At 53.5% G+C, this 22,376-nt stretch overlaps 1 protein-coding gene across 1 annotated transcript; it reads right to left on the reverse strand.

Annotated features, from left to right (window-relative positions):
- Positions 1 to 11,470: 11,470 nt before the first annotated feature.
- Positions 11,471 to 21,395, reverse strand: Ak1 (adenylate kinase 1). Its single transcript, XM_036185425.1, has 7 exons — positions 21,276 to 21,395; positions 18,386 to 18,423; positions 17,062 to 17,097; positions 16,580 to 16,743; positions 15,642 to 15,758; positions 12,940 to 13,131; positions 11,471 to 12,799 (listed from the first exon to the last, which is right to left on the reverse strand). The coding sequence occupies exons 2-7, from the start codon at positions 18,390 to 18,392 to the stop codon at positions 12,731 to 12,733; spliced, it is 585 nt and encodes a 194-aa protein (XP_036041318.1). The 5' UTR covers positions 18,393 to 18,423; positions 21,276 to 21,395; the 3' UTR covers positions 11,471 to 12,730.
- Positions 21,396 to 22,376: the final 981 nt, after the last annotated feature.

Below are 22,376 nucleotides of genomic sequence, written 5' to 3' on the forward strand. Positions count from 1 at the left end.
AGGGGCCGGGCCAGGCTGCCTGCCAGGCGGGTAGAGGAAGTGCCACTCGCTTTGTCGCTGGGTGGGGGGCCCTGGGATGGAGGAGGCAGGGTGATGGGAGGGCCCAGTCGGCAGACCTCCCCCCATGCACCCCACCCTCCATCTACCCTTACCAAGGCTTGCCGGTGAGGGCACATCTGGGAACCTGACAGGGTCAAGTTCTGGATGAATCCCTAGTAACTCAGGCTCTTTCTACAGATGAGGAAAGTAGTCATGGGCCAAGACAGATGGTGCCTGGGATTCTAGCTGGTCCGTACCAGCGTCAATGCAGAAGAATTACTCTTGGCTGTGCATCTGTGTTACAGACAGGGAAATTAAGGCCCAACATGAGGAAGACATATTCCCAGGTTAGCATAGAGCAGCTGAGACTGTACTCCCTGGGCCCGGAGAGGATCACAGAGACCCTCAGGGCCCACACAGTTCCAAAGCCACAGAACATACAGTTGACTTTGGTGGCACACACCTTTAATCCCTGCCCCATGGAGGCCAAGGCAGGAGGGATGTGAGTTGGGAGGAAGCCTGGGCTATACATAGTGAGACCTGTCTTGAAGGAGGGACAGGCACAGACATCCATGGCATCTCTGAAGTCAGATGGCCTTGGGTTTAGATCTGGTTTGCTTATTTCCAGCTAAGACCTGGGGCTGAGTCCTTAATCTCAGCTACCTGTTTGTGATATAGGGCACAGCTGCGTCCTCTGCCCCAGGCTCTTGGGAGACTTTCTGAGGACCAGATGCTAGCTAGCTACAGCTCTGAGCCCTGGGCCAGGTCCCGCAGAAGCTGCTTGCCAATCCATGCTCCCTCAGCTAAAGTGACAATCCCAGAATACCCCATGCTCGTTTTGCAAATAGTAAACACAAAAAGTGTGCCACCATGTTTCTAGGTGGCATTTAGGGTCAAGCCCAGGAAAACTTAGAGACAAAAGCCTGAACTACCTGGAAAGGTGTCAGGGACTGGGGGAGTACAGACGCCGGCAGCCAGCCGGGAGGCCAAGAAAGGACCAGGTGCCTAAGGCACTGAAGTAGGGCGAACTTGGGTCATCCTGGGGCAATAGCAAAGGTGCAGAGAGGTTAAGAAGCCCGTCTCCGGGGGCCTGAATACAGGGACTTCCTCCCTGGGGCCAGTGGGAGAAGCTGGAGGTGCTGGAGTGTAGCCTGGCGTTTCAGGTCTGGCCCCTAGGTGCCCTCCAGTGTTCCATGCCTCAGTGACCAGGCCAGGCAGGCAGTTGGTCTCTGCAAGGGCTGACATGAAGCAGGGAGAGTGGAAGTGGGTCCTGGAGGCAGGTTGGAGGAAGGCCAGCTTTCTCTCAAGCTTGCAAGGCCTAGCTCACCAGGCGTCTTGGGGATGACAGGCTCTGCCCTTCCCTTCAGCCGTGGAGATAGTGGATAGAGACGCCAGGACTCCAGAAGGCAGAATGGGGGTGGTGGCAGAGTGTCTGTGAGCTGTTCTCTACATGCTGACAGAATCTGTTGTGGGGACCGTCAGCCCTGCCCTGGGACTAAACTCCACACCAGGGCCCACCCTGGGCGTTCACCTTATCAGTACCAAATTGTCACCATTGACAAGAAGTCTGCTCCTGTAGGCTTTGTTTTACACAGGTGGAGACCAGCTTGCTAAGGAGCACAATGTGGGCACCTTGTGGCTTCCTGCCCTCTGCCCAGCTCCATGCCGGCTGCAACATCTGAGCTAAGTAGCCTAAGGGGGCAGCTGTTACAAAGACTCACAGGGTGAGATGACAGCCAGGGGACCCTCTGGACCCCCATCAAGGCTTTGTGTCCCAGGCCCTTCAGAGATGGCTGACCTGCCCCTCCAAGGCTTCTTAACCTCTCCACAAGCACCCTGCTGTCTCAGGGTGATCCAGTCACTTCCTATTTCCCTACCTTCGCCTAGGCTTGGTTCCCTAGCCTTGTTTTGTTTTTTAGTTTTTTCTGTTTGTTTGTTTTTTTTTCGAGACAGGGTTTCTCTGTGTAGCTTTGCGCCTTTCCTGGAACTCGCTTTGGAGACCAGGCTGGCTTCAAACTCACAAAGATCCACCCGCCTGGCTCTGCCTCCTGAGTGCTGGGATTAAAGGTGTGCACCACCACCGCCCGGCTTGTTTTTTAGTTTTGAAACAGGGTCTCACTGTGTAGCCTGGCTGTCCTGGAACTCACTTTGGAGACCAGGCTGGCCTCAACTCATAAAGATCTACCTGCCTCTGTCTCCCAAGTGCAGGGATTAAAGATGTGGCCACCATGCCTGGCTCTCAAGGACCCTTTTAAAGGCCCTTCCCAAGCCATCTGTACTGCACAACCATCTCCATTTAGATCAGAAAAAAGACCCAGTGTCTTCTCCAGAAAACAGGGGAGGCTCCAGGCTGGTACAGAGGGGGATCTGTGGAACAGCAGCTAATGGGGATCACCTATAATCCCAGCTCTTCACAGGCAGGAGGATGACCACAAGTTTGAGGTCAGCCTAATCTACACAACAAGGTCTAGGCTGCTCTAGCAAGAGCCTGTCTCAAAACACCGGAAAGGAAAGAAAAAGGAAGAGGGGCCTACAAGATGGCTCAGGGAATCGAAGTGCTTGCCACTAAGCCTGACAGCCCGAGTTTGATTCCTGGGCCTACATGAAGAAAGAAAAGAACGGACTCCTCAAAACTATCCTCTGACCTCCACATGTATGTCCACATACACACGCATATACAAACACAGTAAGTAAAGAAATAAACGTAATTTAAAAATTTAAAAAGAGAAGAACCAGGGAAAGGAAGCCCTACCTGTCGGGTTTAGGGGCCTGACCAGAGACTTGAGGGAATGAAGGGTATGCAGCCACCAGGTCTGGAAGCTTTGAGCACAGAGGGGTCCTTGCCAACCTGAAGTCTGGGTGGTACCTCAATGCCCAGTGCACATCACTAAAAGTCCCATGAGGGTAGGGACTTCGATGGCCTCAGCTGCTTTGTCCCTTTACAGAGCCAAGGGGACTTTGTTTCTTTCTTTCCTTCCCCCCCCCCCCCCGAGACAGGGTTTCTCTCTGTAGCCCTGGCTGTCCTGGAACTCACTCTGTAGACCAGGCTGGCCTGGAACTCAGAGGTCCACCTGCCTCTGCCTTCAGAGTGCTGGGATTAAAGGCGTGCACCACCACCGCCCAGTGTTCCTTAAGATACTTTCCTTTTTCTGTAAGGATGGAGAAAGCTGGCTTTCAATTTGCAATCCCCTTGCCTCAGACCCCTAAGTGTTCAGCACTGTGCACAGCAAGATAAATTTATTGAAACCCTGAGGTACCCTGGAAGCCAAGGTGGGACTGAGGATTGTGGAATGGGGAAACTGAGGCACAGAGGCAAAAGTCTTGTTTCTGATCTCTAGTACATAGACCAGTCCTGGGCTGGTTCTTCTGTCCCAACAGCTTGGTGGTCACAGCACCGTGCACAGACCTGAGAAAACTGTGGTTTGCTTCCAGCACGCTCTCTCCCTCTGGGGACACAACCTTCCAACTCCCTGGCTCCCAAAGGACAGACAAGGGCAAGAGAGAAGGGTACATCCTTTGGCTTTGTCCCCCAAAGGCTGACCCCACATCAGTCCCCTCTCCCCTGAAGATCATAACCTACCCAGGGTCCATCCTATAATGCCCAGGCACTGGGTCCCTCTCCTCACCCATCAGGCCAAGCAGTCATGTGCACAGGGTGAGACTTTCCTGCCCCCACCTGTGTCCATATACCCCTCACTGCAGTCTCTCGAAGCTGTCCCTTGGGAGCCAGCCATCTGTTTCCTGCCCTAATCCCAATGCAGATGTTCTCAGGTCCCTCCTGTGCATACTCCAGGAGATACATGGCCCCCTGCCAGGCCCTGTGCATGGCCCCCACAGCAGGCTCCATCTTCCTCCTGGCTGGGCCAGAAGGCCTGAGCAGCAAGCAGGAAGGGATGAAGCACGTCTACCTTGGCCCCTGGCCACCAAAGGAATGTCAGACGGCCCCTAAGGACCCCAAGGCGGCTGTGAGTCTCCAGCACCGGCCAGCATCCAGGAGCTGTTGATCTCAAACAGCAGGCCAGACCTGCTCAGGCATGGGGAGGGGTGTGCTAGGCCAGGAGTCTGGGTGCCTGACTCTACCCCATGCCAGCCAGGGAGCCTAGGCAAGGCTATTGTGCTTTCAGAGCTCCCGCGTCTTCAGCTGCTCAGTGGGAAGGCAGCCAGCCAGCCCGTAGGGATTCAAAGAGAGACAAGAACAAAGAGAGAGAAGCGCCTCCACTCAGGAGCTTACCAGGCCCAGAGCCAAATGCCGCTTTGCAGCTCATCCTCACTTTCCGATGGAAGACACAAAAGGCCCAGGTACGCAAGGACACAGGGATGGAGAGACAGAGGGTGTGTAGGGCTGGACCCTTTTAGAGAGGCAGAGGATATGCAGATCTCAGCCTGCTGGTGTTCCCTTGTTTCTAGAACCTTCTGTCCTGGTTTCCTTCCTACATTCCAGATCACCTTATCTGTCTCCCGCTGGTTCCTCTTCAACCCCCTCAGGCTTGGCCCTTACACCCTTTTTTCTGTTCACTCTTACTTCCAAATCAGGATTTCTCAGACCTTGGTGACCAATGACATCATGTTCTAGCCCAGTGACAAATTGCCTGGGGGACTTGGGCTCAGGTAAGGAGGGGGCAGACCTCTGTGAACCTGTCTGTGCCCTTTGACTACAATGCCCCGGAATAGGGTGTGTCCTGGGCTGTTTCCACAAGCTGCTGGGCTTCTGTGCCCATCAACGGGTCCTGACCATAAAACAACGTGCTGGGCTCTTCCTAGTCTGAGGGCTGAGGTCGAGGTCTCTTCTAGGAACTAGTTCCAAGTAGAGACACTCAGTTGGGCATGGTGGCACAGGCCTATAATCAAAGCTAGTGCTTAAGACACAGGTGATCCTCCATGAGTTCGAGGTCAGCCTAGTCTGCATATTGTCTCAAAAAGCCAAGCCAGGGAGTGCAGAGATGACTCAGAGGCTAAGAAAGCTTGCTGCTCTTGTTGAGGAGCCTGGTTTGGTTCCCCATGGCTCACACACTCCTCCAACTCCAAATCAAGGGATCTAACACCTTTTTCTGGCCTCCAGAAAAGTCATACACACGGTGCACATATACACACACAGGCAAAAACATCATACACATAAAGAAAACATTTAAAAAAAAGAAAGCCAGGGTTGGGGATTTAGCTCGGTGGTAGAGCACTTGCCTAGCAAGTGCAAGGCCCTGGGTTCGGTCCTCAGCTCTGGGGAAAAAAAAAAAAGCCAAACTAGGAGGCACAGGGGACAGGTAGAGTCACTTGGAGCAAAGCCTGGTGACTTGAGTCTGGTCCTCAGAACCTACATAATGGTGGGAGTAACTCCTACAAGTTGTTCTCTGATCTTCATAAGAGTGACACACGGCATTTACACACACACACACACACACACACACACACACTCACACACACATACACTCACACACACACATACACATATACACTCACACACACACACATTCACAAACACACACACTCACACAATACACTCACAGACACACTCACATTCACATATACACATACATACACTCACACAATACACTCACAAACACACACACTCATAAAATACACTCACAAACACACTCACACAATACATTCACAAACACATACACTCACAAACACACCCACAAACACACACACACACACACACACACACACACACACACACACACACTCACAAAGTGTTTTAAAAAGCCAAACTGGATCTGGGGTGTAGCTCAGTGGACAGTGTGCTAATTGAGGAAGCACATGTTTGTAATCCCAGGACTCAGCAGGCTGAGGCAGGAGGATCAGTTCAAGTTCATCCTCAACTACACAGTGACACCAGGTTAGCCTGAGTTCTATGAGGCTTTATTTAAATAAACAAACCCAAACCACATTAATCTGACAGACCTACACTTCCTCAGCATCTCTGGGACTGTTTCGCATGCTTCCCAGTTCAGAACTGGAAAAGTTCTGTTCCCAGTGGAACTATGCAGACAAAGAGCTTTCCATGCCTGGTGGACACAAGCCCTTCCCCTCCCCAGAGGACTCTCCCCAGCTCCGAGTCCCCGTACCCCAGCAGGGTGCTGATCTGCCTCATAAACTGCCCGCCTCAGTCTACTCCAGCCCTTGGCTGTCACTCCCAGCAGGCCTCCCACAGGACCCCAGGGCTGTCAGAAAAACAGGCTGTCACCAGCCCTCTGCAACTACTCCCTCTGGGGACATGGAGGTCATCTGAGTTCTGCTTCCTTTCTTCCTTCACAGCCCTTTCCCTACTCCAGGCAGGCAGCCTGTGACCCTGGAGGCCGCTTCATCCTTGCCTCTCCTGGCAACCATCGCACTCAGAATTGAAAAGCCGAGACTTCTCCAAGGACACCATGAGCACCCCTTACCTTTCCTTCGGCCTCCCCGTTCTTCTCCCTGCTCCTTGTTCACGCCTCCCCAGCGACACTGGCTCTGTTTCTCGAATGTGCTGAGCCAAATGTTTCTGCTGCCTTGTCATGGGGACCACAAGCTTTTTTCCCCTTTTCAGCCCTGCTCTCAAACAGCACACGGTCGGCAAGGCCTCCTCTGACCATCCTTTAACATTTGTTTAATTTTATGCATATGTGCGTGTGCCTGGGTGTACCTATATGTACCACATATGTGCAGTGTCCAAGGTGAGAAGAGGCACTGGATCTCCTGGAACTGGAGTTACAAACGGTTGTGAGCCACCAATTGAAATTCAGGTCCTCTGGAAGAGCAGCCAGTGCTGTTAACCACTGAGCTGTCTCTCCAGCCCGACCATCCCTTTTAAAATGGCCTCTCCTGATGACTCAGCCTATAAGAACACTGGCTGCTCACCCAGAGGACCTAAGTCCAGCCCTTCATGGCTGCTCACAACCATCTGTGACTTAAGTTCCTGGGAATCCAATGGCCTCTTCTGGCCTCCCTGGGCACCAGGCATGTTCATGGTGCACAAGATATACTCACAGGTGAAACATCTGAACATATTCTCTCCAAGGAGCTTTCAGGCCACTGATATGTTGTCCTTCCCCATCAAGAGCAGAAATGTCCTGAGGCCAAGAGCTATGCTTTTTCTTTTCTTCTCTTTTCTTTCTTTCTTTCTATATTTATTTGTTTGTTTGTTTATTTATTTATTTATTTATTTATTTAGGTTTTTTGAGACAGGGTTTCTCTGTGTAGCTTTGGAGCCTGTCCTGGAACTCACTCTGTAGCCCAAGCTGGCCTCGAACTCACAGAGATCCGCCTGGGCTCTGCCTCCCGAGTGCTGGGATTAAAGGTGTGCGCCGCCGCCGCCGCCGCCGCCGCCGCCGCCGCCGCCACCACCACCACCACCATCACCACCACCACCACCACCACCACCACCACCACCACCACCACCACCACCCGGCTGTTGTTTGTTTTTTGAAAATGGGTTTCTCTCTATGTATCCAGATTTTCTGGAATTCATTCTGTAGACCAGAATGGCCTCAAACTCAGAGATCTGCCTGCTCTGCCTCCTGAGTGCTAGGATTAAAGACATGTGCCACCATGCCCAGATCAATTTGTATTATTTTTAATTATGAGTAGGTGTGTGTGTGTGTGTGTGTGTGTGTGTGTATCTGCATGCAGTGCCCAAGGAGCCCACGGTCATCAGATCTTCTGGAGCTGGGGACAGGGATGGTTGTGAGCTGCCTGATGTGGGTGCTGGGAACAGCAGACATTTCAGACACACCAGAGGACGGACCTTGTCACCTGCTCACACAGTGCCAGGTCTCCTAAGTGACAGACTGAGACCCCAGGGTGTGGGTGTGGAGGCATGTGAGCCTAGGGACAGTCTCTCCCAGAGAGAGCACAACTTCCCCCAAATGCAGCTGGTCCCAGGGTCGGAGTATCTGCATTAGAAACATAAACTCCTTCAAAGTCACTTTCTGTCCAGCAGGAGACACATTGACCTTCCTGTGACAACCTGTGTCCCAAGATCTGATGTCTCAGTGGGCCTGTAACCCCAGCACTCAGGAGAATTTTGAGATCCAGGCCAGCATGGGATATATAGAAAGAACCTGTTTCAGAAAAAAATCAAGAGTGGATTCTTCCTGAATTCTTAATTTTCTTAATTCTTCTGACAATTTAAGCAGCTTAGATATATGTTTATGAAGACATTTTTTTCATATGCATGAAAAACTCTAGAACCATTCAGGAGGCTGAGGGCTACCCTGAGCAGGGTTCTGGAATCTCTGAACTGTGTGCTCTGAGTCTGTAGAGGGAAAACTGAGGCCAGAAAGAGGGACTTGACTCCAAGGGCAGTAACAAATGCTGGAAAGGCAGGTTAAGTTTGCTGCTGTGTGACCTGGGGGAAGCCCAGCAATCTCTCTGGGCCTACTTCCCCAGCAAGGAACAGTCTGCGAATATTCAGAAGGGTTCCTGGCCCCCAGCCTTCTGGACACCCCCATCATGGAGCCGCCAGGCCTTCCTGTTTACTCAAGGCCCCTCTCAGGGCTGGGAGGCGACAGCCTTGGCCTCTTCTGCTCCTGCTTCCTTCCTCTCCCACTTCAGTGCCTCCGGCCCAGGCGCTCAGGGGGCCCTGAGGCCAAGACATGGGGGTGTAGTCCAGGGGAGGCATCTGAGGCCACCACCCCACCAATGCCTTCCATGGAGTATACCCTCTCTAAGACTCTACGGGTACAGGGGCATTAATCTTACAATTAATCCTACACTCCCCCAGGTCGCAATGAGCAGCTGCCAGAACGTCCCTAGAGACCAGAAGACTAGGACATCGTCAGTGACTTTCGGATGCCTGCCACACCCACGCTATTCTAGCAGTGACTCCAAAGAAGACCCTGAGCCCCACCAGCAGGCTACTGCCTTCCTCAGGCCTCTGCTTCTCTGGCAGTCAAGCTGGTTTCCCTGAGCCGACTGCAGTGTGACCTGAGGGCCAGCTGCCTGGAGGCCACCCCTGCACTGGACCTGCTTCGTTTTATTTTACTTATTTGAGACAAGGTCCCATGTAACCCAGGCTGGCCTCAAACTTGCTATGTAGCTGAGGATGTCCTTAAATTTCAGATCCTTCTGCTACAATAACAGGTGGGCACTATGTCTAGCTTACTCAGCGCTCAAGTCTAACCCAGAGCTTTCTGTGCGCTAGACAGGCACTCAAGCTCTCTACCCACTGAGCTACATCTCCAGCCCTAGACCTGATTTAAAAAAAAAAAAAAAAAAAAAAAAAAAAAAGACTTGTGTGTGTGTGTGTGTGTGTGTGTGTGTGTGTGCGCGCGCGCGCGCGCCCTTCTGGACTCCAGAAAAGGGTTTAAGGTCCTATGGAACTAGAGTTACAAGCAGTTGTAAGCCCTTAACAGATCCCTGGAACAGATCTCAGGACCTCTGGAAGGGCAGCACAGGCTCTTAGCCACTGAGCCATCTCTCTAGGCCCCCACCTCCTGCCTCAGCCTCCCAAGGACTGGGTTTACAGACCTTCTTGCCTGGATGTAAACCTCCACAAGCCCCACCTCCAAGGACCCCTGTCCATAAAGCTCAGCTTGAACACTTGCATCTTTCCAGCTTGCTGTAGGTGTGCAGGAACAGCAGTGCAAAGGGAGGAGCCAGAGGGGGACCTGGAAGGAGCAATTCCAGCCGGATGGCTGTCCTAGCACAGACCCAGCCAGGGGCAGAGCTGTCCTCAAAGGAGAGGGTCTGTTCCAGCTGGAGCTCAGTGGCAGAGCCCCTGCCCAGTCCATCCCTGGCACCAGTCCTCAGAAAATTGAGGGCTAAATGCAATGTGTGGTCCTGCTTCACACCCTGGCTTCAGCAAGCCAGCTCCGAGGAAGTTTAGGGAGAAATAGGAAGCCACACGAGGAATTGGCTGGATGATAGTGGGACCCTGCTGCTACCACACAGGCTATGGGTGTTCAAGAAAATGTCCTGGTTCCTCCAAGTCATTTTCAAGTTATATTTTAGGAAGAAGTTTCTCCAGAGGCTCAGTTCCTGTAAAACACGTTGGCAGTTGTGTGCAGTGACACCTGCCTGTGACCTCAGAGCATGGGAGGTGGAGGAAGGAGGGTTGAGCCTGGGAGTTCAAGATCAGCCTAACACAGCAAGCCTCAGCTTGAAAGAGTGACTTTTCGGCAGGGTGTGGTGGCACTGGCCTTTAATACCATCATTCCAGAGGCAGAGGCAGGCAGATCTCTATGAGTTCGAGGCCAGCTTGTTCTGCATTGTGAGTTCTAGGCCAGCTAGGGCTCTATAGCCAGACCTTGTCTCAAAACAAGTAAGAAATGACTTTCCCCCGTATCTATATAGAAATGACTTCCTTGTCCTTCCAGTGTGATGACACACACTCACTGTCTAATGAGTTATGAGTGATCTGGAGACCACACAGAGTGTACTGGAAAGTGTATGTAGGTCTATTTCTAGTTTGTTTATTTGTTATGATAGCAGGGGGTACAGCTTGAGAAGGAGTCTCACTCTGTTGCCTAGGCAGCTTGGAGATGCTTAGGTAACCTGCCTGGCTCCAGTTCTCAATGATTCTCTGTTTCTGCATCCTGAATGCTGAATTACAGGTGTGAGCTGCCACACTCAGCCTTTATTTTTTTAAATGTGTATCAATTCTTTTTGGTTTTTTTGGTTTCTTGAGACGGGGTTTCTCTGTGTAGCTTTGCGCCTTTCCTGGAACTCACTTGGTAGCCCAGGATGGCCTGGAACTCACAGAGATCCGCCTGCCTCTGCCTCCCAAGTGCTGGGATTAAAGGCGTGTGCCACCACTGCCCGGCTCAATTCTTACATCATAATCCAAGCTGTACTCCATCAACTCTTGGCAATCCTCCTGCCTTGTGATATAGGCATAAGCTACCAGGCTAGCAATAAATATCCCACCCCACCCCCCACTGCGTAGGAGCACAGGCTGGTGCTTCATGTCTAGCTCCTGCGGCATTTTACATGAGGGCCTTAGGTATGCTGAGTTCTGGGAATGTTCAAGGGTCCTGGAACTAGGTCCCCTCAGATTCTAATGGACAAAGTGACCCAGTGGTGTAGAGCTTTCTGGTTTGACCAGCCAGGTTTTCATAAACTGGGACCCATCTGAATTAATTGAGCTATAATTATCACATAAAGACAGTGGGGGTTTTCACACCTTTTCCTCCAGCTTTCTCCTCTCCCATTCATTTTCTGTTCATTCAGCAGGGTTGTGAGTGGGGGTCTCTGTAAGAGTGTATGTCTGCACAATCACGTGTATGGCAAAGAGTGTGTGTGTGTGTGTGTGTGTGTGTGTGTGTGTGTACATGGCATTGGGTGAGTTGTTACAGAGTGATGTGACCCTTCCACTTTCCTAAAGTCAACATGGGGGACAGAGGAGCAGGTGTGGAGACCTCACCCCAAACCCTGGCCTGGCAGGAGCTTATGCCTGGTGATGTCTGCCCTCTCCCTCCTGACGTTCATCTGTTTGAAGTTCTTCTTCCAATACACTCACTTTTATAACTGAAATACATTTATTTATTTTAAAGGACAGCTTAAATAGACGATGCAAAAGGAAAGGTAGCCCCACTGGCAGGAAACAGAGGGGCTGAGCACCGTCACCCCCGGGGGCAGCTGGCTACAGGCTATCTGGGCCTAGAGGGGAAGTCACTAGTGATGGGGTCATGGGTCAAGGACAAGTGAGCACCAACAGAGCCTTCCTAGGTGACGAGAGGTGCCAGCTCTTCTGGGGATCCCTGGGTGTCCTGTCCAGGTTCCAAGCCTGGTGCTTGATCTCACATCCATGTCTATGACAACTCACACCCCTTGATCCGTGTATTCTTGTCCTAACACTGAGGCTAAGGATTGGGACACATCCTAACAGAACCAGTTTTAGAAATGGAAACAGCTCAAAGGGTGGTGAGACCTGGCAGGGCCATACCAGGGTGGGCTGAGTCTCCTCCTCAGGAAGGCCACCCCTGTGTATCTCAACTTTCTACCCAGCTGTATGGCCATTTAACAGCGCCTGCCACCTGGTAGCCACATGGCCCCACCTGGTGTGCCCATGTCTTTTGCCCACTGCAGCCGATGCCCCAGCCAGGCATAGAAAACCTGCTCAACTGGGAATGTAGCTCCGTCTGTAGAGCACTGGCACAGTCTACACAAGGCCATGAGACAGATCCCCGGCAGCCCATAAACCTGTGGTAGGCAGTCCACAGCTAAAATCTCAGTACTCAGGACAAGTGGAAGCAGAAGGATCAAGGTTGCCCTCAGTTACACAGTGGTGTGAGGCCAGCTTGAGACACATGAGATGCTGTCTAAAGAAAAAAAAAATCAAGAAAAAGTAAAACTCACTCCAGAGAGATGGTGGCTTAGAGGCAAAGCCATTCAGCAAGGCTATGAGGAAGGGCCGAGTTTCAGAGCCCAGGAGCAGTCTGTCTGTCAACCCAGGGGCCCCTAGGCCTGACACGGCTTGGCTCAGGAAGGGCCTAGGATCCCAGCAGACAGCTGGGCTGAGGCACAGGCAAGGATGGGCAGGCAGTGCTGGAGCCTTGGCTGTGGCGGCATGAATCACCTCAATAGGAAGCAAAGAAGAGGGAGTGAGCCAAACGTCCTTGGCAATTCCTTTAGTGCGCTCACATGTCCATGGAACAGGATAAAGTGGTTTCCTGTGTCTGTGCACAGCCCAGCAGGGTGGAGGTGCTGGGCTTGAGCCAGGCTGCCTGGGGTCAGGGGGCAAGGGTGGGGCAAGCTGGGAGCTGGCCAAGGGCTCCAGTTACTTCAGGGAGTCCAGGTAGGTGCAGACCTGGGAGAAGACAGAGTCCACCTCACCTTCGGCATTGACCTGTGGGGATATGGATGGTGAGGGCAGGGATGCCATGGCAGAATCCACACGACCCCACTACAATAGCTACTCACTGAACAGTGGGAAAAGGAGAAACTGAGGCAGAGGGCTGGCCTAAGGTCCTACCATAAGGTCCCCACCTTGCGCACAATGCCGCGCTTCTCATAGAAGGAGATGACAGGCTCCGTGGCCTGATAATAGGTCTCCAGCCTCTTCTTGATGGTCTCCTCATTGTCATCCACACGGCCACTGGTCTCCCCTCGCTTCAGGAGTCGTTGGGTCATGGTATCGGCGCCTGCATCCACATACAGCAGCAGTGTGGGCTGTCCAATCTGTAGGGTGGACATGGTGTCAGTGGACCGTTCCTGCTTCCACCTCTGCAGCCCTACACGAGACCCATTTGGGACGTCAGGCCCTTCCCCAAGGCAGCTAGAGGGCCTTCCTAAAAACAGTGACCCCGTCACTCCTGTTCAAACCTCTTCCACAGCTTCCTAGAACCTCCAAAAGAAAGCCCCAAATCCTTACCAGCTCGACATAAGCTATGTGTCACGCCCCCGCCCCTTCCCTCAGCCAAGATGGGAGCTGAGGGCTGGATAAAACTTGACTGACAAAGGAACCAGAGAGGAACAGGGTGGAGACTAAGGAAATCTGAATGATGTCACTGGTATAAGCCACTTATCACAAAGATGGCTTGGAGAGGTGTGAGGAGTAAGTCCTGACAGATCCAGACCTCAGTTCAGCTGCCAGTGCCTCTCCAGTGTCCCTACCCAGGCCAGCCTGCACTCAAGCTGACAATGGCTACCGCCCCTTTCTAGACCACAGCATTCCTCAGAGTGGGGTGCCTGGCACAGGCTAGGCTGGGCTCGTGCAGGAAGGACAACTCTGGGTCTTCCTGGAACAGAGGGGGAAGCCACCCTGCTCTGTATAGCCTTGGCCTGGGTTGGACTTTTGTACTGCCTCAGGGCCGTCCGTCCTTCAGAGCCTGGCTGAGTCAGTTCCCCGGAGGTCTCTAAGCAGCTGTCATCCAGACCGTCACTCACAGCTCCTCTCCTGCCTCTGAGTTTGGTGTCTGCCTCCTGGGAAGTTGAGGATTTAGGGTGATAAGTATCAGCTACCTTCATCATGCCACCTGCTGACCGTGGACAGTTTACCAGGTTCTTCTCTTACAAAACACTGTGAGTGATAAAGGTCAGACCAAGGCTGCACTTCCTGACCATCAGCCATCAGGTGCCGACATCCGCTGAGTCCACAGGACCAAACACAGCAGACTGTATCCATACTTTGGATGAACGTAGTGGAGCTATGGTAACAGCTAAATCTCTGGGCAGTGCATCGCCGGCTGGAGCCTCAGTTTCCCAGTCTGGGAATGGGCATCTAGGCTGAGGAGTGGGTCCTGGACACTGCCTACGCCAAAGCAGCTCTGGGCATTTTAGCCCATCGACCATCGACTTCCAGGCCCACCCTCCTCCTTTAGTACAGTTCTGGCACCCCCTAGTGTCACGATCTGAGAACTTCGGTTACTTGGATTCCCAGAGGACGCCACCAAGTCCTGGGTGAAGCCTGTAGTCCCTGGCAGCTCCAAACAGCACTGATGGGCTATTATCATAATAGGACTGACGGGCACTTTCATTTGCTGAAGGTGGACCTGAGGGTTGCAGGTGACCTCACACAACTGGGGAAATGGGGAATGACAAAGCATGCCTCAGGGTAGCTGCAGGCTCTGTGGCCTCAACACCCATTTCACAGATTGGCAAGCTAAGGCTCAGGACAAGGCAAGCACTCTCTTGAGGTCTTTCATACTCTTAGAGGTTGTGACATACAGTCCCCTGCTCTAGCTGGGACTCACAGAGGTGGGCAGGAGTGAGGCTGGAGGTGCTCTGTCCCCAGCCCACCAGGATGTCCAGTTATCTCTCCACCTCAACCTTGTCACCTCGCACCTTGGGGACTCAGCACCTACAGCCCCACAGTCCCGTGTGGCTTTATATGGTATAAATGTATGCAAATATGTGTCAGCATGTGAATTAACATGCATGCACCCCTGTAGTGTGTGCTACATTCAGAGCACACATGTGCATGTGTGTGCAGTGTACCCAGCCTTATGCATGTGTGTGCATCCTACGTTACCTATTGTGTGTGGGTGTGGATCATGTGCACAAATGTCAGTCTGTGCACGTATGTGATTGGGGAGGTGTCACTCCATAGATCTTGTTTTCCTGATGGACAAAGGCTTGCGGAAACTTAGGACTGTCATTCTTGATACCAGCCAGAACTCAGAGGCGGTTAAGAGACTGGGATGGCAACCCTGTGGCACCTCCTGGGGGTGCTGGACCCCAGGTGTTGGCCACCTCTGGCCTTCCTGTCTTCCTCTTCTTGGGGTTCACTACATGAACAGCAGCCTGTGATCCTGCTCATGATGTCGCCTCCCTGGGCTCCCTGGCTTGGCCCTCCCATTGCTGGCCCGCCCCAGCAGAACCTCCCAGTTGTCTGTGCTGGGAAAAGAACATGGATCCTCTCCCTGGCAGTCAAGGTTCCAGCCAGTGTTGAACACCCTTCTCCCATGTCATGCCTGGTCACTCTGACCCCATCTTCTGTTCCCCCAACAGCGGCTTTACCTTTCCAACATGGCCAGTGCCGCTGACCAACCCTTGGACTGTGCGTCTATGGGAAGACAGGCCCCACAAGGATGAAGTCTCTCAAGTCCTCATGGGACTTTCCTTGTGGGAGCTATGAGAGGTCTCATATCACCTTCCCCACCCTCACCCTGTGGCCTCGGCCTCCACCCCCTTCCTCTTTCTCAGCTGCAGCCCCGGCCCTGGGCAGCAGCCAATCAAGGGCCTCTTACCCGCTGTTCGAACTCCTCCCCCTGCTTCACTTCCCTTGGGTAGCCGTCAATCAAGAAGCCATTGGAAGAATCCACTTTGGCCAACATAGCATCCTTGAGCATGTCCAGCACCGTCTCCTGTTGTGAGCACAGGGGATCCTGAGCCTTCTCTCCCGCCCCTAGGCCTTGGCTTAGGCGGGCCCACCCAACCTGTCCTCTTTCCTGGAGCATGTGAGTCCCAGAAAGCCACTCTCTCCAGGGTTGGGCTTAAGTGAACACCCTTCTTCCAGCCAGGAAAGGTCCTGAACCTGAGAACACAGCTCCTACAGGCCTTCCTGTCCCACCCTCACCAAGCCCAGGGTCTTCGGGAGGGGCAGACGGAACACGTTCGGCCTATGATTCTAAGCATGACATAGAATGGAGGGGTAAAGCATGAGGGTGAAGAAGGGGACCAGGGGTCAGCAGGATGGCTCAGTGGGTAAGGGCCACCATGCCTGATGGCCAGAGTTTGATCCCAGGACCCACATGGTGGAAGGAGAGAACCAGTTCCTTCAAGCTGTCCTCTGACTGCCATTTGGGTGCTATGGAACGTGCACACTCCTCCCAATAAACAAATAAAATGATAGAAGGGGCCACTGCAGTGTAAAGTAAAGGGTCTGAGTTCAAGGCTGGGGAGTCAGGAGGCCTGAGTGCCGACAGGGAAGATCATTCCAGCCATAAAGGAGTGTGGTTGAGATAGAAAGCCAAGGCACTAGGGATGAACAGTGGCAGGCAGGGTCTTAGTAGTTTCTGGAAGCAACTTTTGGCCAAGGGCCATGGGGAACCACAACAGGCTTCTGAGATAGAGAGGGCCCTGGTCACCCTTGGCAGTGTATCACAGGCTTTGCTGGCTGATCCCCAGGGCCTCAGGCTCAAAGCCTCTACCATCCCCCACTCCAGTCCCCACCAGAGCCCCTCACCAGTGGCACCAGCTGCCCCTTTTCCATGATGGATGACAACATCTTGCCCCTCTCCGATCCCGAGCTGACTTCTGCTCGTAGCAGGTCCCCAGTGGAGAGATGGGTGTAGCCATATTTCTGCACAATCTTCTCACACTGGGTGCCCTTTCCTGAGCCAGGTCCGCCTGCAAGGACCCACACATTCAGAAACCCCAAAAAATGAAGGCCCAGGAAGGACAGAGGTCCCTCAATGAGAGAAAATTAGAGTTCAAAGAAGAGCCCCACAGGCCTTTCATCCTAGCACTTAAGGGGCAGAAGCAAGCAGATCTCTGTGAGTTTAAGGGAAGCCTGGTCTACAGAGAGAGTTCCAGGAAAGCTAGGATTACGTAGAAAGACTCTGTCTCAAAAGAAAAAAAAAAAAAAAGAAGAGTCCCAGGTCCAAACTTCTGCAGGGCCTGCTCAGACCTCCCTGCCTGCCCACCATGTGCTTGCCTTCAACTCACCCACTACAAAGATGATCTTGGCTTTCTTCAACTTCTCTGTGGAGAGAACAGGGAAGCAGGGCTCAGTCACTGGCTAGACAGGCGCACAGACACACCTCTGTGACCCAGGCTTGCACAGAGTGAGCAGGGATGGGCACAGGGTGTTCTGGAGACACCCAGACAAAGCCCGAAGGCTAAAAACTCAGCTAAGAACTCAGGCGGTTAAGAGACTGGAATGGCAACCCCATGACACCTCCTGGGGGTGCTGGACCCCGGTGTTGGTCACCTCTGGCCTTCCTGTCTTCTTCTTCTTCTCGGGGTTCACCAGCCCAACAGCAGCCTGTGATCCTGCTCATGTTGTCGCCTCCCTGGGCTCCCTGGCTTGGCCCTCCCATTGCTGGCCCGCCCCAGCCCCAGCAGTACTAACGTGGAGCTGACAACCACAACGATGTTGCCATAGAAATGGTTGCCAGGGAGGAGGCCTGTGGGCAAAAGGGACTCTTACTCAGACAGGGAGGTAAGCAGAATTCCCAGACTGCCTCCTTACAAGCCAGAGCCTGGTGGCCTGGGGTGCAGCTGGGCGACAGAGTAGCCTGAGAGAGGCCCTGGGTCCCATACCTGATGCTGTGCAAAAGGACTTCACCACCCATGAGGAGAGGGAAACTGAGGCCTAAAGAGGGAGGGGCTTACTGAAGGTACATCTGAACCCAAACTAGGACCCAGCTCTTGCTCCTGGGTTTCCTCCCCTTAGGGAAATGGAGCTGGGCAGGGGCCTGAGCAAAAAGCAGCAGCTTCACTGTCCTTGACCCAGGAGGAGGTGGCATTGATGGCTGTGGGGGCAAGAGGAGCTGTTGGGGAAGCAGCTCGGAGAGGCAGCTGAGGGCGGACTGGTGACCACACCAGATCTTTAGAACCGCCCAGGCAGAGGCCCAGTGCCAGGGAATAGTGCTGCCAGAGCCAGAGCCCACCCACTCCATCCCGGAGCACAAGAGCCAGGAAAACTCAAGACTTCAGGGTCCACCCCACTAGGAGACAGGGACACTGAGTCCCAGTACATGTGTCTGCCCCACCCCCACACTCCAGCTTGGCAGTTGATATGGTTGGGACGGCTGCACTGCATAGCCCCGTCCCCAGCATCCTCCTTCCCCCCAAAAAGGGCAGGCTTGGCTATACTAGTAGAGGGGAGCTATGGGGCCCCAGAAGCCTCAGAGAGGCCTTGCATATTTGGTTTAGAAGCCAGGAATATCATGACAGGCCAGAGCTTCCTCCAACCCTTCCAGACAATCCCTGTGAGAGCCCACCCCTTAATACACAGGCATTCTGAAGCCAGGAGGGGACCTCATACCTTCCATCCTGCTGAGTTCTGGGAGCTAGGTCCGTACTCTGCAAGACAAGGCACAGGCAGAGGCAGGGGTGAGGGATCCTCCTTCCACTAAGCCCCACCCACAGTAGCTGCAGGTAAGTGCCAGGCTCCAACATGCAATTTCCAAAGCACCGAGAGGCCAAGAGGGAGATGGACGCCCAGGAGGCAGAATGACCTTGGAAAAGTCACCTTCCTGCTGGCTTCTACTGCCTCTGTCACCCTCCAGTGTGTGCCTTGGATTGTTGGAGGCCCCAGGGTAGAGGTCACAGAGGGGTATGAACAGCAATATTGAAGTCTACCAAGAGTCCCTAGTGTGTGGGCCGGTGCCTTGACAACGCTCCCCGGGGCACAGGAATGTTGGCAGGAGTGTCCTGCTTTCTTGCCTGGGGACAAGACCCAGAGACCCAGAGACACTCCTGCAGCACAGCCCTTTACAGTTTGCTGTTTTGTCCTGTTTAAGACAGGGGTCATTCGCTGTAGCATCAAACTAACACAACCCTATCACCTCAGCCTCCCGTTTATCACACCTGGCTCTTTGTGGTTTGTTTTGTTGTTTTTAATTTCATGTGTATGAGTGTTTGCCTGCATGTCTCTAAGTGAACTATGAGCATGCAGTCCATGAAGAGGCCACCAAGGTGTGTTGGATTCTTTGGAACTAGAGTTACAGGTGGCTGCAAGCTACCATGCAGGTGTTAGAAACAGAACCCGGGGCCTTTGGAAGAGCAGCAAGTGCTCTTAGCTGCTGAGTTTTTAAACTGAAGGCGGCGACCTCACCCAAAGCTCTCCCACTCACTCCATGGAGAACTAGCTTCACTGTCCCCAGCTCGCCCATCCTTTCTCCACAGTTGCCAAACTCTCCAGCCTCTTTAGAACTATCTCCTCATTCCCTACCTGTCCCACCATCTCAAGACCATCAACACCATTCTTGTCAGCCTTCTGCCCTGGGTCCCTGGTACACACTTCTCTCCTCTCACCCTGGCTTCAGGCCCCAAGATCCCCACCCCCCCCCCCATTCCCACCTCTGTAGTCAGTCCTATGTCAGCATGCACGCTTTCCCACAACCCATCCCACCTCTGCCCTGCACATCATATCCCAACATTCTTTTCTCCAGCCTTTCTCCAACCTAGACCATAGCCTGCCCTCCCCCAGGAGCCTCACACACATACGCACCAAGCAATGGGCAGATGTAGTTTCTTAGCAAGCAACAATTATGTGACCCTCCTGCTCATAGCCTTCCATGTATTGTCCTCTTGGCTCCCTAAACCAAAATTGTACCTCTCAGCCTCACTGGCAGGGCCCAGGCAATCTGGTCCTTGTTTCTCACCGCTGCAATGTTGCCCCCACCCACCCACCTGCCCACAGGTGCCTTCGAAGTGTTACACCCAATTTTGGGGGATGTCTTTCTCCAATGCTACTGGAGACCTCAGCTCAAGTCTTACCTCCTTCAGGATGCTTCCCTAGACTCCACCCAACAATCCCACAGGTGTTCTCTCTGAACTTCTGGTTGCAAGGCACCCAGCATGATGTGCCAGACTATGCTCTTGCACCAGGGGCCTTGTTCCTGGCCCTGACTGGGCCTGGCAGGAGATGAGCCCTGGACTGGGACCCTCATTCAATCATGCCTGCCACTTAGGGAGGGCACAGGCTTGGAGAGAAAGACAGACTAGCCGCAGCCTCTGGCTAGGGTCAAGCTCAGGCCTGGTGCCCCAAACCAGACAAGGACCTTGAGCAACTTTGCATGGATATATAGCCTGAGCTGCAGCCTCCAGGCCTGCCGAGTGTTCAGAGGGAGGTGTGGAGCTGCCTGCCCCCCTCCCCCTGCACCAACACACACACACACACACACACACACCCGCTGCCCAAGAGAGGAGGAGTGTCCCAGGCTCTGGACAGCCACCAGGATGTCCTAGGAAGCCACCCCACTCCACCTCCCCCACCCCCTCCTGGTAACCTAAGCCCCCTGCCTCGCAGACACCTGCTACTTCCTTGGTCTAAAATAACTTAGGTCATGAGGAGGCTTCCAGGAGACCAGGGGTCCCAGACAGAGTAAGGTTACAGAGTAAGCAGTCAGGCCTTATAAGGCTCCCTGGGCCAGGGCCCCAGTGACTCCTAATATGACTGAGTGGTCTTCTAGGTGGTTCAGGGGAGCAGAGGCTCCAAAGGATAAGCATCTCCCATCTCAAGGCCTGGTTGTCTGAGATGCAGGCTAACAGAAGCCCTCACTGAGAGGCAACCCAACAGGGCTCACATCAACTCCGTCACTCAGCCAGCCGTGTGACCTTGGGCACCCGCTGTCCCCTCTTGTGTCAGTCTTGCCGCTGCTGAAGTGTTGGGGGTAAGCAGCTGACCAGAGTTGAGTCAGGCTCCAAGGCTCCTTCAGAGCCCCTGATGGAGCAGGAGGTACTGGCAGGGCTCCAGCGTCCAGAGGCCCCAGGTCTTCCCAACACTCAAAGCGACATTGCAGCTCTTGGAGCCCACAGGCTGCCCTTACCCAGGTCTTCTGGGGCAGGGAAATAAGCCACTGTCCGTCCTCCTTCCCTTAGGGCCTCAGCAGGGATGTGCCAAGGGCACAGACCTGAAGCCCCAGTAATGCCAGCTGGGACAAAAGGGTCTGGGAGGAGACACACACACACACACACACACACACACACACACACACACACACACACAGCCACAGGCACATGCACCCAGAGCTGATAGAACACACATGCAAATACACAGTTCATAACCATGGATACACACAACAAACACACAAGACACACAGAACCCAAGGGTAGCCAGACCGGAGCACCCCCATCTTCCCACAGGTGATGCCTCCCCACTCCCCTTGGGGTATCCACACAGGCAGACGATGGCGCAGTCACACACTGACCTGGGGAGGGTGTGGTGGGCACCAGGGCCAGTGCGTGCCCTGCCCGTCCTCAGCCGCCTGCAAAGGCGACTATTTATAAGGCTGTCAGTGCGTGCGCATGGCATGCCGGGAGCCAGCACTCTGGCGAGATGGCAGGGAGAAAGAGGGGGGAGGGAGAGGGGGAAGGAGGAGGGAGAGGGGGAAGGAGGAGGGAGAGGAAGAAGCAGGGACTCTGATAGGAAGCCTGGCGAAGAGTGAGGGTCCCCAACAGGCACCCCCAGGGGCTGAACCTGAACACGGTTCTGCCACCCCCACTCTGTCCACATGACTCCCCACGGACAAGGGTTCCATAGCTGGAGAAACTGATGCTCAGACAGATGACTTGTGTGTGTAGTTGTGTGTGTAAGTTCTCACTGTGTTGGTGGAAAAGAGGTCAGACCAGGGAAGAAAGGAGGGAGGGGAGCCCAGGGGGACCTTGGGATTCAAAGGCCACAGTACACAGAGATCCCTACCCTGAGACATCTTTGTTGGAAAGCTCCTCTAAGTCCCAACGATCTGGTGGTTAGGTAGATGATAAGCCAGCCCTGACCCCACGAAGCGGGAACACTTGGGATAAGGACTTTCAGAAACCTCTGCGTATCCAGAGCCAGGGCTGGTAAACCACAAGAGCTCTCATTTGTGAGCACCTGGGTGGAGCACTGTGTCAGCAGCAGACTTCAGCTGTGCCCAGGGAACCCCTAAGCACAGAGCAGTACCCAGAGGTTACCTGAGGCTCCGGGTGGGAAGCCATGTGCCTATGGAGCACTCTTCAGGACAACTGGCATAGGGTAATAGGTACTCAAAGCCCATCAGGGCAGCCCAGGACCGTTAAGGTTCAGAACTAATGTATTTGACCATTGGCCCACGTAAAACCAGGCACTGGCTCCAAATGGCAAGATGGGATGAAATCAGAAATTGTCTTGTAAATGCTAGGGAGACACAGAAGGCTTGATATTGCCTTAGCAACAGCAGCAGCATGGGTACCAAGATTCCTGATCTAATCCCAACTCTGCCACCTGTGGCATCAAGCAACTTTACTTTTGCAGTTGGAGGCTGGGGGACAGATGCAGTGAGCCAGAGGTC

The sequence above is a fragment of the Onychomys torridus genome, chromosome 4, assembly GCF_903995425.1.
Source record: "Onychomys torridus chromosome 4, mOncTor1.1, whole genome shotgun sequence".
NCBI classification, from domain to species: Eukaryota; Metazoa; Chordata; class Mammalia; order Rodentia; family Cricetidae; genus Onychomys; species Onychomys torridus.

Bases quoted from the DNA above. Each gene is read 5' to 3' on its own strand.
- Ak1 (XM_036185425.1), bottom strand. The intron at 16,744-17,061 runs GTGAGTTGAAGG...GGGTCCTTGCAG, and splicing joins CAAGATCATCTTTGTAGTGG to GCGGACCTGGCTCAGGAAAG. The intron at 12,800-12,939 runs GTGGGGACCTTA...ATATCCCCACAG, and splicing joins AGCGCGGCATTGTGCGCAAG to GTCAATGCCGAAGGTGAGGT.